The 17,615-nt window shown below is 43.6% G+C and overlaps 1 protein-coding gene across 1 annotated transcript in view; it reads right to left on the reverse strand.

Moving 5' to 3' along the window:
* Positions 1-16,623, reverse strand: part of PARP8 (poly(ADP-ribose) polymerase family member 8) — a 223,060-nt gene extending 206,437 nt beyond the window's left edge. The window contains exon 1 of the mRNA XM_075932482.2: positions 16,201-16,623. Coding sequence (XP_075788597.1) covers positions 16,201-16,208 — 8 coding nt within the window. The 5' untranslated portion in view covers positions 16,209-16,623. The remainder of the gene's footprint in view (positions 1-16,200) is intronic.
* Between the last annotated feature and the right edge of the window lie 992 nt (positions 16,624-17,615).

A 17,615-nucleotide genomic window follows, 5' to 3' on the forward strand; every position in this document is an offset into this window, starting at 1 on the left:
GAATGAGTGAGAGGGAATGGATCACTTCATAATTACCTGTTCTGTTCATTCCCTTTGGGGCACCTGGTATTGGCTACTGTCAGAAAGGTAGGATGCTGGGTGAATTGGCCTTTTGGTCTGACCCAGTTTGGTCATTCTTATGTTCACTGTGTTGTCTTTTGCAAATATTACTCTTAAGTTCCTAACTCTCTCAGTGCATTTTATAGGGAGACAACAAGGCACCTAACACAGGGCTGAATTCCACTGAGTGGTAAAGAACCTAGAAGTCAAGCGCTGCAACATTCAACATTACAATGCCTAGGGATCTTTGTTGGTCCTTCACCAAAGTCTCTTAAGTAAAATAAGTTGTCATGGGATAAGAAGGAAGGCCCTTTCATGGATTGATAACTGGTTAAAAGACAGGAAACAAAGGGTAGAAATAAATGGTAAGTTTTCAGAATGGAAAGAGTTAACTAGTGGTGTCCCTCAAGGGTCTGAACTGGGACCAATCCTATTCAACCTGCTTGAAGAAAGGGTTGAACAGTGAGGTGGCAAAATTTGCAGATGATACTAAACTGCTCGAGTTAAGACCAAAGCAGACCGTGAAGAGCTTCAAAAAGTTCTCACAAAACTAAGTGACTGGGCAACAAAATGGCAAATGAAATTTAATGTTGATAAATGTAATGTAGATTGGAAAAAATAATCCCAATTATACATACAAAATTATGGGGGCTAATTTATCTATAACTATTCAAGAGAGAGATCTTGGAGTCATTGTGGCTAATTCTCTGAAAACATCTACTCAATGTGCAGTGTCAGTCAAAACAGCAAACAATGTTAGAAATAATTAAAAATAGAGGATAAGGCAGAATATCTTATTGCCTCTATAGAAAACCATGATACACCCACATCTTGAATACTGTGTACAGAAGTGGTTGCCTCATCTCAAAAAGATATATTGGCATTGCAAAAGCTTCAGAAAAGGGCAACAAAATGCTTAGGGGTTTGGAACGGGTTCCATGTGAAGAGTGATTAAAAATACTGGGATTTTTCATCTTAGGAAAAAGAAGAGTAAGGGGGGGATAAGATAGAGGTCTATAAAATCATGACTGGTGTGGAAAAAGTGAATAATGAAAAGTTATTTACCTATTCCCATAACATCATGACAGGTGTGGAGAATATAGAAAAGAAGTGCTGTTTACTCCTTCTCATAACATAAGAACTAGGGATTACCAAATAAAATTAATAGGTATCAGGTTTAAAACAAGCAAAAGGAAGTTTTCCTCATGCAGAGCACAGTCAACCTGTGGAACTCCTTGTGATGTTGAAGATGTTATGAAGACCAGGACTTTAAAAGGATTCAAGATGTGGGCATAACATATTACCTCTGTGTAAATCTATGGTATTTCTCTGTCTTATTATTTATCCCTTTCTTAATTGTTCCTAACATTGTTTGCTTTTTTGACTGTGTCTGCATATTGAGTGGATGCTTTCAAAGAACTATCCAGGACTTCAAAATCTCTTTTTTTTGAGTCATAACAGCTAATTTACATCCCATCATGTTATAAGTATAGTTGTGATCAGTGTTCCCTCTAAGGTAGGTGGCGGCAGAGCTTCACAGGTGATTAATCAGCCCAACCCAGTCAGAGGCTCAGGGTTCCCTTCACAGAGCTGACTGACAGGGTGGGGCTGATTAATCACCTGTGAAACTGTGCTGCCAGCAGCTTAGAGGGAACAATAATTATGATTGTTTTCCACTGTTCATTACTTTGCATTTGTCAATATTAAATTTCATCTGCCATTTTGTTTTCTAACCTCCCAGTTGAGATCTTGTAGATCTTTGCAGTCTGCCTGAGACTAATCATTTGCAAATTTTGCCATCTCACTGTTTACCCATTTCCCAGATCTTTTATGAATTTTGAATAGTATTGGTCCCAATATGTACCCGTGGGGGACACCAATATTTACCTCTCTCCATTCTGAAAACTCACCGTTTATACCTAGCTTTTGTTTCTACCTTTTAACCAGTTACCAATACATGAGAAGATCTTTCTTCTTATCCCATGACATCTTATTTTGCTTAACAGCGTCAGTGGTGAGCAGGGAACTTTCAATAGGCTAACTTAGGCAATACTGAGATAGGTGGGGTCTGGCCTATATATCCTGCCCTTAAGAAGCACTGATATCCTTTTGTGGATCTAATAAATTGTAGCAAATGACATGGAGTGTACATAGGAGTGGTTTTTCAATCTAACAGTTTCATTCTGCAAACCCAGAAAAGGCAGGAGATCTCAGTAAAGACTACCTGACCAGTCTTGCAAGTTCCTGAGTGTCCCCTTAATCACATAATCAGGCCTGTATTTTGTGCTTAGATTCAAGTTTCAAACTTGGCTCATGTCTTCAGGATTACCTTTGAGTACCAACTGAATACAGAAAGTTTTAGTACAAGAAATGAATGCTTCAGAATGCTTTTGTACCACTGTTTTGCAGTCTTAAAGTTGTCATTACTAGAGCAAGTAATACTTATTTTGGCTTTAGGAAACTATTTTATGAAATAAAAATAACTCCCTGTGATAAAGTTACAAATCAGAGATCAGTACAGCTGGGCAATTTTTTCAAACTTTTTAAAAATCAAAACTGCAAGATGGAGGTCAGTTAAAAAATGTTTTCAAAAGGTGCTTTGTTTCTACATTTTCAAAAAGAAATTTTTCAGAAGTTTGATTGGAAGTTATTGTTCTGAAGCTTGATTCAACTTCATAAAAAAATTAAAAAGAAAAAAATCAAAACAGAAAACATTGTTTTATTTTGAACCAAATATTATGTACAGCCCAAAAAGATTCTTCCAATTAAGCTCATCCTCCTCCCAGGTCAAATACCAGTAGGACCAATCCTAAGGAACTTAAAGTGAGAGCAAGGACCCAAGCATACCACAAACCACCATCCTATTGGGTATGTCTACACAGCAAAGAAAAACCCATGGCTAGTTTGTGCCAGCCTATGGGATGGGAAGATCCCAGAGCCTGGACTCCATCCAGCTTCGAAGTCTACTTAGGAATGAAACAGGCCTACAGCCGGAAAATAAAGCCTTTTCCGAAAGATCCCTTATCCCTCTTAAAATAAGGGATAAGGGATCTTTCGGAAAAGGCTTTATTTGACGCAAGATCCGCGTCTAGACTGGCGCTTTTTTCCGGCAAAGCTCCGAGGCGAAAAAAAGCGGTAGCCATTTTTATGCTAATGAAGCGGGGCAGATTTAAATCCCCACTTCATTAGCAATTGCGATACGTCTAGTTTGCATCCCTTTTACGAAAAAGGGATGCAATCTAGACGTAGCCCACAGGTGTCCAGGTCAGTGGGAGGAAGCGCTGACACCTGCTATTGCCCTACCAAGGGCAGTCACAAGGTTACAGTCTATAAGTAAGCAGTTTGTTAGGCTCAGCCCTGGGTCAAGAAGGGGCAGAAAAACTAGAGTCTCCAAGGCCCCAGTCGAGTCTTCCAGCTGGCGGAGAGCCGACAAGCTCAGGGGATTTTCCTTCACGGGGGAACCGACAGTGGCAGCACAGCGGGGATCCAGGCCGAAACACGCCAACCAGGTTTGGGGGTCAGTGGGGATCCAAGCTGCAATGCGCTGCCCACCCTACTTCCATCTCCCCACCTGCCTGGGGGCCTACTGTAGCCAGGCAGCCCCCCCATCTCAAACAATCTTGCTTGCCCTCTGAGATGTCTGTATACAGAGCAGAGAAGGAACAATAAGAAGATCAGCATAGCCATTAAGCTTTGATCTGCTTTGACCAGGATATGCGAGTTTCTGACTCTGAGTAACGATTAAGGAAATAAGCTAAGCTCGAGGCTGCAAGAAGTGTCAGGCTGTCACCTATGTTGATTCGAACACACACAGTCCCTGGGAGAGGAATTTCCCACTGAGAAAAGAATGTCCAGTACTTCAAATTTAATCATCTCAATTCTCTCTTACAAGTGTAAATTAAGTTCACAACTCCCTTGTAAGAACTGGTCTCACAAAAGACAGACCAGCATCATTTGGCATTACAGATAAGAAGGAGAAAATACGTGACCCAATGGGTATATAAGATGGGCCCAGCACACACTCACTTTGAGTGTCATTCTACCCTCTACCTGCTGGTCCGGTTAGGTGTTTGACCTCCCGAGGTTCTATGGGGACGCCCACCTCATATTTTCGTCTTTCCTAGGAATTGAGGGACCGGCCCTGGCCTGACATGCTGGAGTCGAGAGGCACAGAAGGGGGTAAAAATTGTACCTGGATGTGGTCCTCTGTCTTAAGTGTACACATAGAAAGAGTAAGCTGTTACTTGGTACCATTATTTCTATTTTTCTATCTTTATCTTCTTTGTAACCATTTTTAAGATCTATATTTTGCTAGCAGTTAAGAAATAGAGCAATAGCCATTGTAACCATATGATTTATAAGCTTCTTTAATAAACCTGTAACTGTTTAAGTTTTAACCTGACTCCTTCAGTTGCTATAACAGAACCAAGCACAATTTAAAAGAACTTCAGCCGGTCTTAAGGGACAGATATAGGGAGCCCTGACAGTCGGCTGACACCTACCTGCCTCTGTTGCTGCATTTCGGGGTCAGCTTGGGACGGAGGTGCTGGCAGTGTGTCCACTGGTTCTGGCTCCGGTAGGGGCCCAGGGGAACTGGTCCAGACGTTGGGGCCCGGTTTGGATCCTGGTAGCAAGTCTTTGCCCCATGGCAGCCGCCTCCGTGGCCCAGGCAGGTCATCAAGGCCCGGCAGGGGTCTTGGCAGCCCAACCCAGTCTTCCTGCCAGGTACAGCATAACTGGGCCCTTTGCATCAGGAGTGGAGGCTGGGCATCTGGCCTGGTTGGCCACCCGGCTCTAACTGAGCTCTGAGCTCTTATTCCCCGGCTTCCTGCTTCCTGTGGGTGGGGCCAAGTGAGGCTGGCCCCGCCCACCAAGAGATCTTAGAGGGTCCTTCCTCTTCCGGGTCAGAGAAAGGCCATGTCGCTGTTTCAGACCCATTACACATACTATCAGATAAAAAGCTTACAGTTCTTTGACTATCTATAAGTGGAGCTCATCACACATAATGGGCATTAAACTACAAGAGAAACATGGCTTGTCATAATACAAGCCTATGCACGCACAAAATGCAGAAGACAGTGACAAACCAACTGTACAAATCAAACCTCCCTTGTCCGGCACCCTCAGGACCTGAGTGGTCCTGAACCACAGAATTTGCTGGACAAGAAGGGCTCATCTACATTGGCCCCTTTTCCGGAAGGGGCATGTTAATTTCAGAGATCGTAATAGGGAAATCCACAGGGGATTTAAATATCCCCCGCGGCATTTAAATAAAAATGTCCACCGCTTTTTTCCGGCTTTTAGAAAAGCTGGAAAAGAGCGTCTATACTGGCCCCGATCCTCCGGAAAAAGCGCCCTTTTCTGGAGGATCTTATTCCTACTTTGAAGTTGCTTTGAAGTAGGAATAAGATCCTCCGGAAAAGGGCGCTTTTTCCGGAGGATCGGGGCCAGTGTAGACGCTCTTTTCCGGCTTTTCTAAAAGCCGGAAAAAAGCGGCGGACATTTTTATTTAAATGCCGCGGGGGATATTTAAATCCCCCGCGGATTTCCCTATTACGATCTCTGAAATTAACATGCCCCTTCCGGAAAAGGGGCCAGTGTAGACGTAGCCGAAGAGATTAAGGCTCCCTACCTGGGTGGAGAGTTCTGCTCCCAGCTGGACCTGGCCTCTGAACAACCTGCCCTGCTGCCTCCAGGCCTCCTCTTTCCCCACAATGCACCAGCCCCGGACAGGGACCTCTCTACTGCCTCTACTCCCCCTACAGCACCGAGCTGGGCTGTGCGCCCAAATGCTGGCTCTGTTGACTCCAGCCCTGGCCAGGCTCCCACCAACAGCCCAGGCTGGGTCTCTGCTCCTGGCTGCTGGCCCTGCTGCCTCCAGCCCCAACTGGGGATGTGTACCCGCCACACAGCACCAGCTCCAACCAGGGCTATGCTCGTCACCTTGCCAGCCCTGCGAGAGCTGCACACCTGACCACTGGTTGCACAGCTTCCAGCCCCAGCTGGGGCCACACTCCTGGCTGTCAGCCCTGGCCAGGTTTGTGCTCCCTACCGTGCTGCCCCACTGGGGCTATGCTTCCCACTTCCGGCCCAGCCTCGCTGTGCTGCCCCACTGGGGCTATGCTTCCCACTTCCGGCCCAGCCTCGCTGTGCTTCTGAACCTGGTCAGCCGGAGCTCTCTGGTCCAGCAATATTTGTGGTCCTGCCAAACCACAGATGTTGCAGGCCAGAGAGTCTGGGATTTTATAGGTTCAACCTGTACAATGAACTGAAGAGACTTCTCAGACTTCATCTAGAGAATTTTTGGTCATAATGAGGGACTTTCATGCCAAGTTTGGAAGTGATATTATGGGAAAAGGAGGAATGGGATTAAGAAGAGATGATAGATTGATTTTTGCTTCAGTTCTACACTACCTGTTTATAACATACAGAAATGCAGCACAGGTGAGTCCATATAAAAGCATGGATTTCTAATAATGATACAACAAAAATATGATCAATTTCATCTTAGTAAATGCTAAAAATCAAGTAGACTAGGTTGCAAGGTTCACTGAAATATGAATGCAGACTCGGATCAACTGGCAATGATTGCTACAGTCAGGATTAGATTAATGTTTTATAAAAAAAAAAGATTCTTTCAAAATTTCACAATAGATACTATGGATGCCATTACTGACTGTTTTGTCCCTCTTAGACCTAAAGAACACAACAGTAGAACCTCTCTGGGTAGAGATGAACGACATCACTCATACCATGAGCAAGAGGTTTTAGGGATGCAATCATATCCAAAAAGAAAAGACTGGGAAACCAGTTAAAAAAACAACCAAGAATACGAAAGGAAGAATATCAAAAACATCTGAAAACGTAAGATTTCCCTAAGCAGAAAGAAATATTGATAGCTCAATAAGAAACTAAAAAGAATGGTTAAAAAGGCTAACAAAAAACTGGCTTGAGAGAGAAAATGAAGTGTTGAACACCATATACAAAAATTTAATATGAGAGGGCTTTTTCAGAATGTTAGATTACTATCAAAGGAAGTATAGGTGTTAAATAAGCTATGTGATGTTCAACAGACCTATATAATAAAGATAAAATACTTAAGACAGAAAGCTTATTTTCATCAGCTATTGAACATGTGTAGTCAAATAGATCCAGTTCTCCTTGAGGCTATCAATTGCAACGAGAAGATCAACATATATTAGAAACAGAAATTGAAGCCACAATCAGGTTCCTGAAAAACAAGGCCTCTGGTCCGGTTGGTATCCCACTGGAATTATTAAAATATAGATGAACAGGGATGATCATTCTCCTTTGCAGGCTGTTTAAACTTATTAAGGTGAAAGATGAGATCCCTGAAGACTGTCAATGCTCATTCCAATCTTTAAATAAAGTGACCCAATGGACTCCAATGACTACAGAAGAATCAACATTTCTAGCAAGGTATTCTGTACAACTATTTTTGGCTGAGTAAAAAGAAAAGAAAAGGAAATCTTTTCTGAGTCATAAATTGGCTATAGCCCTGGACATTCTACAGTAGATCAGATATTTTGTCACATCTCAGAGACATGCATAGAGCTCAGCAGGCACCAGTTTTGTATGTTCATTGACTTTAAGGAGCTGTTCAGCTCCATTAACACAAAAGCTGAGAAATGTACTCAAGTGGTACAGCTTTGCAGCAAACTGATGACTGCAGAGAATGTATAGTATAACTTGGCATGCAGTACAAGTCCGTGATTTGACATTTTAAAAAAACTACAGTCAAAGATGTATATTAGTTCAATACTTTTTACTGTATGCTTAGAAAACATCTTGTCCAACCCCATTTATTACATTGATGGAGACTGTAAGGGTATGTCTACACTACAGCACTAATTCGAACTAACTTAATTCGAATTAGTTAATTCGAACTAAGCTAATTCGAACTAGTGCATCTAGACCTAAAAACTAGTTTGAATTAGAATTTGCTAATTCGAATTAGCATGTCCACATTGAGTGGACCCTGAACCGGGGTTAAGGATGGCCGGAAGCACTGCCGGCAGGGCATCAGATTAGGACTTAGAGCGTGGAGCTGCTGCCTCAAGCTAGCCGAGGGCTGTGCTTAAAGGGACCCAACCCCCATCCCAGACAGACAGTTCTCAGGGGTTCCCTGCTCGCTTGTCTAACTCGATGAGGGACAGCAAACAGTCCTGGCTTGGAATGCCCTGAGTGCCCACACTCGGCACATCACAGCACGCGGCCATCAGCCTGGCTGCATTTGCCACAGGCTGCCATCCGGGGAGGGGGGTCAATCGGGGGGCTGCAGGAGAGCTTCCACACCAAGGAGCCCACAGACCCACCCCAGTCCTCCCCATCGGGGGTTCGTACTCCATTCCTCCCTCACCTCCTTCCACTTACCCATCCCTAGCCCCCCTTCCTGATGTACAAAATAAAGGACACGTGTGTTCAAAAATAGAATCTCTATTTATTGAACAATACTCGGGGAGACTGGGAAAAGGAGGTGGGAGAGGGGAAGAGAGAGGGTGGGAGAGGGGAGGGTAATTAAAATGATCAGGGGTTTGGAACAGGTCCCATATGAAGAGAGGCTAAAGAGACTGGGACTTCTCAGCTTAGAAAAGAGGAGACTGAGGAGGGATATGATAGAGATCTGTAAAAGCATGAGTGGTGTGGAGTGGGTGCATAAAGAAAAGTTCTTCATTAGTTCCCATAATAGAAGGACTAGAGGACACCAAATGAAATGAATGGGTAGCAGGCTTCAAACTAATAACAGAAAGTTCTTCTTCACAAAGCAAATAGTCAACCTGTGGAACTCCTTGCTGCAGGAGGCTGTGAAGGCTACAACTAGAACAGGGTTTAAAGAGAAGTGAGATCAAGTCATGGAGGTTGGGTCCATGGAGTGGTATTAGCCAGGGGGTAGGAGTGGTGTCCCTGCCCGAAGTTTGTGGAAGGCTGGAGAGGGATAGCACGAGACAAATGGCTTGGTCACTGTCTTTGGTCCATCCCCCCCAGGGTCCCTAGGGTTGGCCACTGTCGGCAGACAGGCTACTTGGCTAGATGGACCTTTGGTCTGACCTAGTATGGCCATTCTGAGCTCAGGGCTCAGGGTCGGAGGTCTCAGTGGACCACCTTGATTTTCATGCACACCTGCTCCTGGGTGGCCAGGCTGGCAGCTATCCTGCCCTAGACGTCCACTTTCCTGTGCCTAGTGCGGAGGTCGTGGATGAGGTCCACGATGTCTGCTCTAGACCAGGCGAGTGCCCGCCTCTTGTGGTCCCGGGCAGGCTCCCGGGAGCCACCAGCCTGGAAGAGGCGGAGGGCTGGGTGGCAGTGGGTGGCTGGCTCGATCCGTGCCAGGTGCAGGGTCTGCTGGCTGGGTGCTGGCAGGCTTGCACCTGGCATGGGCACCGTAGCCAGCCTGTGCCCCTTTAAGGGGTCCGGGGCCGGGAGGGGGGCATAGAGTTTCCCTGGTGTTGGACAGAGTGGCCACCAGGGAAATCTGGGGAGGTCTAGCCTCCCACTAGTTTGAATTAAGGGGCTACACACCCCTTAATTCGAACTAGTAAGTTCGAACTAGGCTTAGTCCTCGTACAATGAGGTTTACCTAGTTCGAACTAAGCGCTCCGCTAGTTTATTTACGTTCGAACTAGCGGAGCGCTAGTGTAGCGCCTATCAGAGTTAATTCGAACTAACGTCCGTTAGTTCGAATTAACTTTGTAGTGTAGACATGCCCACAGTGATTTAGTCATTTTGCTACAGTTGCTTTATCCTGACTGTCCAAAACAATATTCTCTATGGAAAGAGTGCATGGTGAGAGACTATGGACATCTGTAGAGATGGTGGTAAGAATATGACATAGTTCAGGGCTACTCAACATTTGTTTGAGGTCCGCGGGGCAGTTTGGGTTTATGTGGGGCTCAACACATGGCCCACAGGTGGGATCCTTTGAACATGGCCTCCACTGGAAACACTCTCCACAATGGCAAGTCAATATAATGGACTTCTGTTGATATGCATTTTAGTAGTTAAATTCCTGGACTGTCATTGCTCATTAAAAGTGCTGTCATATGGGTGGAAATTGGATAAATATTGCATTTTATTAATATCAGCAGAACTGACTTAAATGTGGCCTGCGTATTATGTTTTTGTCTTAATCTTTGTATTCATGCCCATCAGTGTGAAAGAAGCTTTTTTCATATATATTTGCATGTATATGCAACCACACTTAAGTTGCAGCTCTCGTATGCTGCGAGTATCATTGTGGCCTCTTGGGCTTCCAAAATTGAGTAGGCCTGACTGTTTATAAAATCATCCAGACAACACTAACAGGCTCAAATGGTGATTCAAAACAGCCATAGGTAGAGTCTGCTCACAACCTTAGCTCTAACCAACAACATTATTGAAAAAAGAGAGGATTATGAAGAAAACTTTTGGTTATGGTTGACTTGAAATTATTATTTTTCATTTTGGCCAGTCAACATTCTCCCTCCCTTCCCTTCCCCCTCCCCCAAAAAAAGAATTATTTGCACAGCTATGATTCTGGTCAATATAATCCATTTACTTGTCTTTGATAGTTGTCCAGAGAAATGAAACCCTATCTATCAGGCCTGAACTCCAAATATACACCTGTGCAATTACACATGCCTTCTATTCACACAAAATAGCCATTTCCCCTAAATTACCTTTGTTTTCTTTATGCCTTTCTCCCCCATTCATTCTCTCTTTCCCTTCAGTCTCACTCCACATTTCTGACTATCACAAGTTCTCTCCCCTGCTCAGAGCTATTTCAGCAATACAGAAAGCCTCATAAGATCCTAATGAGCAGGTCTTGATGACTCAGCTTCAGAGACAAAGTCCAGGCAGCAGCATCTCTAATACACATTTGGGTATTGCCAGGTCAGTGGGTTTCAAATCACTTTTGACAGTTCCTTTGTAGTTGTTCCATGTGTTCTTGCTTCAGTAACCAATAGGAAGACACCAATGAACCAAAAATTCTCATGGGCTCTGAGAATTGGTGAGAAGTACTTGGATAAAAGGTGCTGTAAGTATTAATTATTAACACTATTTATTTTCAGCCAAAGGCCTATATATTGAAGCTATTTTCAAAGCTCAGTTTGGGCTCATTTCACTCAGATGACATGACAAGTCACGGCGCAGACACTACAGTCCAGAAGACTAAATCCACAAATCAACAATAAGTAGTTTTCAAGATGCTATGCCAATGCGCCTCTCCCATGTACATTAGCCAAACCTTAGAGTGTCTAGCAAAAGAACAAATGGACACAAATCAGACTTCAAGAATGGTACCATTCAAAAACCAATAGAAGAACACTTCAACATCCCTGGACACTCAGTAACAGACCTGAAAGTTGCCATACTTGAGCATACAAACTGAAGAGATTTCAGTGTGAAATTACAGAACTGGAATGTATATGCAAACTTGACACCATCAAACTGGCTCTGAATAAAGGACTGGAAATGGCTAGCTCACTACAAAAGGTAATTTTCACCCTTTAGGTATTCTCACCTTCTTATCAAATGTTGGGAGTGGCCCACATCCACTCTGCTTGAATTAACCTCATTAGCACTGGTACACCACATAGTTATGTAACACTCCCATCCTTGTACATATGTACAAATCCCTGCCAAACTGACACTTCCACTTCATACAACTGACAAAGTGGGTTGCAGCCTATGAAAGCTCATGCCCAAATAAATTTGTTAGTCTTTAAGAAGTATAAATATATTGCTCAAGCATGCAGGGATGTCATCAGGAAGGCCAAAGCACACTTGGAATTGCAGCTAGCAAGGGATATGAAGGGTAACAAGAAAGGTTTCTACAGGCTTGTTACCAATAAGAGGCTGGTCAGGGAAGGTTGGGACCTTTACTGGATGAGGGAGGTAACCTAGTGACAGATGTGGGAAAAGCTGAAGTATTCAATGCTTTTTTTTGCATCTGTTTTCACAGGCAAGGTCAGCTCCCAGGCTACTGCACGAGGCAACATGGTATGGGAATGAGGTGGGCAGCCCGCAGTGAAGAAAGAACAGGTTAAGAACTATTTAGAAAAGTTAGACATACACAAATCCATGGGGCCAGATTTAATGCTGGTGCTGAGGGGTTTGGCAGATGTCATTGCTGACCATTGGCCATTATCTTTGAAAACTTGTGGTGATCCAGGGGAGGTCCTGGATGATTGGAAAAAGGCAAATATAGTCCCCAACTTTAAAAAAGGGAAGAAGGACAATCCAGAGAACTACAGACTGGTCAGTATTACCTCAGTCCCTGGAAAAATCATGAAGGGGATCCTAAAGGAATCCATTTTGAAGCACTTGGAGGAGAGGAAAGTGATCAGGAATGGTCAAGGATTCACCAAGGGCAAGTCATGAATTCACCAAGGCCAACCTGAAGTCAGTGGATGTGATATACCTTGGCTTTAGCAAAGCTTTTGATATGATTTCCCATAGTATTCTTGCCAGGAAGTTAAGGAAATATGGATGGGATAAACGGACTGTAAGACGGATAGAAAGATGGCTAGATTTTCAGTATCAATGGTTAGTGGTCAATGGCTCAATGTCTGGTTGGCAATCAATATCAAACAGAGTGCCCCAAGGGTCGGTTCTAGGGCCGGTTTTGTTTAATACAGTGTTTCTTAAACAGAAATAACAGAATTCAAAAGAGCCACCCTTCAAGGGGCAGGCAGCCTTTTGTTTTTGTTTTTGCTCAATAACTTTCCCCTGGCTCTTCTCCCCCCCCGCCCCCCAATAACTCCCGCCCCCCACAAAAAATTATTGTTTGGTGTTCCTCAGTCTTAAAAAGTTTAAGAAACTCTGGTTTAATATCTTTATTAATGACCTGGATAAGGGGATGGATTTCACCCTCAGCAAGTTTGCAGATGACACTAAATTAGGGGGAGAAGTAGACACTAGAGAGCTAGGGAGGATGGTAAGGATAGGGTCCAATGACCTAGACAAATTGGGGGATTGGGCCAAAAGAAATCTGATGAGGTTCAACAAGGACAAGTGCAGAGTCCTGCATCTGAGACAGAAGAATCCCAAATACTATTAAAGGCTGAGGACCAACTGTCTATGCAGCAGTTTGGCAGAAAGAACCTGGTGATTACAGTAGATTAGTAATTGGATGTGTGTCAACAGTGTGCCCTTATAGCCAAAAAGGCTAATAGCATATCAAGGTCCATCAGGAGGAGAATTACCAGCAAATCTAGGGAAGTAATTATTTCCCTTTGTTTGGCTCTGATGAGGCCACATCTGGAGTGCTGCGTTCAGGTCTGGGCCCCCCATTTCAGAAAGGATGTGGAGGGCAACCAAAATTATTAGGGGGCTGGTGCACATCACCGATGATGAGAGGCCAAGGGATTTGGGCTTGTTTAGTCAATGAAAGATTGAGAAGGGGATTTGATAGCAACCTTTAACTATCTGAGGGTATGTCTACACTACCCCGCTAATTCGAACTAGCGGGGTAATGCAGGCATACCGCAATTGCAAATGAAGCCCGGGATTTGAATTTCCCGGGTTTCATTTGCATAAGCCGGGTGCCGCCATTTTTAAATCCCGGCTGGTTCAAACCCCGTGCCGCACGGCTACACGCGGCACGAACTAGGTAGTTCGAACTAGGCTTCCTAGTTCGAACTACCATTACTCCTCATTCCACGCCCGGCGGCGCCCGGCTTATGCAAATGAAGCCCGGGAAATTCAAATCCCGGGCTTCATTTGCATTTGCGGTATGCCTGCATTACCCCGCTAGTTCGAATTAGCAGGGTAGTGTAGACATACCCTGAAGGGGGAAGTTCCAAAGAGGATGGAGAGATACTGTTCTCAGTAGTAATAGATGGCAGAACAAGGAGCAATGATCTCAATTTGAATGGGGGATGTCTAGGTTGGATATTAGGAAAAACTATTTTAGTAGGAGAGTGGTGAAGCACTGGAATGGGTTATACAGGTAGGTGGTAGAATCTCCATCCCTAGAGGTTTTTAAGTCCTGGCTTGACAAAGCCCTGGCTAGTATGATTTAGTTGGGGTTGGTCCTACTTTGGGCAGGGGGCTGGACTCAATGTCCTCTTGAGGTCTCTTCCAGCCCTATAATTCTATAAGGTGCCACAGGACTCCTCCTTATTTTTGCTCTAACTCAGAGATCACTACCCATTCTATGACTGTTACAATTCCTTAATGATTGCTACATGAAAAGAAATCTTCCCAAAATCCCAATATATTTCTAATGTGGGGGAGAGATGTAGGCAGGTATGGCAGAGCAGGGAAATACTTCATGGACATTTCTAGATGGACACGAATTACACTAAGGATGGATTTACCCCACTGTTTAAACAGGAATTGCGCTCTCCCCATCCTGAGTCATGATGACAACTAATTTGTTAAACCCATTTCCCCCCCAGAATCTCAATTTTTCAGTGGTGTCTGGTTGTTTAACTCTGGTGGTTTGAGATATATCTTAAGATATCTTACATGACAGAGTAATCCACTATTCAATATTGTGAGTTCTAGACCTTAAACCAGAATATTAAAATCCTGCTTAAAATGTTTCCCCATAGTTTTGTGTTATCTGTTAGATATTCCTTTACATTTTGATAGGGTTTTTTTCCTGCTAGCTACTTTCCTGCATCTGACATCATGAGTGGCAGAATCCAGTAGCTCATGAGGGAATGGTCTAATGGACTGTGCTTACTCTATAAATAAAAGTTTGTACGATACCATCTGGAATGCTGGAACAATTTGTATAGTCTGTGAAGCAAATGATGAACTCTGGATATAATGAAACCACTTCAAGTACTCCTAGTTCCAGTACCTCTGGGACCTAAACAATAATCTTTAGTCAGATGGTGGGACTGAGACATGGCAACTATAGTACAGGTTATCAGATCAAATCTACTAAATTCTGCCTATTTGGACCTGAACCAGATTCAAATTTCTCTGAATTTTAAAGACAGTCACATTGATTGGGGTCTATACATTGGAGCTCAAACCCATCTCTATAACCTAGTGGCCTCAATGTTTAATAAAAATGGATTCGTTTCACAGATGATGAAACTACATTTCAGTATAACAGTTTACTGAGTGCCACCTCCCTGGACTTCTTCCTACCAAACCTTCTTCAGACTCCCCCCCCCCCCCATAACTTCTCTAGCTTCTCCCCTTTTTCCAGGACAATGATTTGGAGATTTATATTTGTAACATATGAACCCTGGTTGACTTTAACAACTTATTTTGAATTGCTAAATGATGCAAAGCCCCTGTATCAAAGTATATCCACTATCCTTAATAGGATCTTCCACAGGTACATACCATATTCAAAACAATTTATACTTAATTTTAATGACAGTGTTTTGACTGGACAATACACATGCTAAAGGGGTTTACTCAAGCTGGGAGCAGATACGTCTTCCTTTATCTGAAGAGAGGTAGGAAGTGGAGAACAGTGGAAAGTTACTAAAACAGAATGAAGACACATGACCACAGCAAAAGATTGGAAAGTGTCATGAGACAGAAGTGGGAAAGACACATGGGAAGTTTGGGCAGGAGGAAGGCAGGACACAGACTGATCAATATCAGAGAAATAAAGCTGACCTAAGCAGAAAGGATTAAAGTGACTCTGCCTGCACCAAAAGGACTCAGAGCCTAGCCTAAAGAGTGCCCAGAAGTGGAGAAGAAACTGGGATAGAGAAATTAGTGTACGTTTGTCAGGATATCAGGGCATGAGAGGAGGGTATTTAGTAGATCAGTGTGCTTCTCATGTAGTTAAGCATGACCTCATAAGCTGCTGAGAAGAAGCAGCTCAATCAGGTCCCTAATAACTATTCACTTCTCAGTACCAATTTGCCATATCATACATTCAGAGGGAAAAGGGAATCTCAGCTGGTGATGTAGTATATTGTGTTTCAAACAATATTTTTGAAGTACAATGTGAATGACTATCAGAGTTCACTCCCCACCAGCATGCACCCTCACGGCAGGGTGTAGCATAGCAGGCTCTTTTTCCATCTGCCAACTGAGTCCACATTTATTCCAACTCCATGGCAATCTCTTCCCATAACTCAGCTCTCCAGCTAGGTCATGATTTAGTCACATCCCTGTCACAGTAACCAAGCCCAAAAGTTAAAATCCCAAATTCCTTACCTCTGCATCAATGATCCTTACACACTTCTCTCGGGTGATCCTACCATCTTGTCAGTACCTAGTAGATGAACTCAATCCCTCTCACTTCAGTGGGCTCCAGTTTAGGGAACCAAAGACAAGGAGTCAGGGTTCACTCCACCAGACTACTTACTACCACCTTCCTGGACTTCCCCCTACCAAGCCTTTCTCCCCCCAATAACCTTTCTTGCTACATTCCAAGGTCCTGGAATGCCCTAACAAGTTCCCAAAGCAGCACATATAAACTTAAACCCACTTCTAGCCTTCATCCCTCTCTAGTTTCTCACACTCTGTTTCCAGTTCAATACCTTCACAGGTTCTCTGCCTTCAAGTCTAGTTCCTGCCTTTTTCAAGATACCAGAGCTTCCTCCAGGGTATTTGCCAGACTTCTCCACTTAGACTTATTCTCCCTGGGCTTTCTGCTTGACCCTCTCAGAAACTATTAAAAAGCGATGGCAGAACTCTCCTGCATCACCCTTGGGTTTGTAAACAGCTTCTATATATAACTTCTTCAGACTCTCAACAGCTGAGTTTCATCATAATTAAGCCTAGTCCACCCTCTAGGTGCAGCCTGGTATGTTAATTGGCATCTCAGGCAACATTACCTCATTCCTTGTCTGTGTGGGTTACACAGACCATCACAATGGCGTAATTATTGTTTTATTGCATATACATTCATCCATAGCAATTCTGCATAGTGGAGTAATTGGGATTTCATTATACAATATGTCATTAAGGATGCATCACAACTTCTGTTCAAAGATCAGTATATCTCAGTGCTCAGGATAATCAGAATCCTTTGACATTTGCTTTGCTTCAGCACAGTAGGGCTAATGACCAATATTTGGGTGCACATGAGTGAGGGCTGTGGAGACTTCAGCCCTGAGAAAAGAAAAGCAATTTTAAAAAATTGTAGGTGTTTTAAGGGGGTTTTGGAGATGTAAGGCAGAGGGTTGTGTATGCATGTATGTAGAGCTAGAGTTCAAATGTTGAGGTTATTTTGATCAGCATTTTATCAGTCTTCAAAATTTACCCAAGTTGGCATATGGCCTATGTTCTCTCTAATCTTTGCCATCCATATGCGGATTTTTTTACATCCATGTGCAGAATATTTTTTTCTATGTGCACCAAGGTATCTGTGAATGTGCACCATCCTTAGAAATAAAAAGCTGTGGGCACTCTGCTAAACAACTGGGCAACACTGAAATCACTCCTGAGTGAGTGCACAAGTGCACAGTTTACAGAGAACACTGCACCTGGCATGCACTAAATCTTTGGAGAACTGAAGTTGAAAATTACTATTTAAAATAGTGATCCCCAAAAGCTGAGGCACATGTAGAAGAACTTTCAAAGAGATCAGTTCCTAACGGGGATGGAGTGGGAGCACCACCCAACTC

The sequence above is a fragment of the Pelodiscus sinensis genome, chromosome 6, assembly GCF_052426305.1.
Source record: "Pelodiscus sinensis isolate ZL-2025 chromosome 6, ASM5242630v1, whole genome shotgun sequence".
NCBI lineage: Eukaryota > Metazoa > Chordata > Testudines > Trionychidae > Pelodiscus > Pelodiscus sinensis.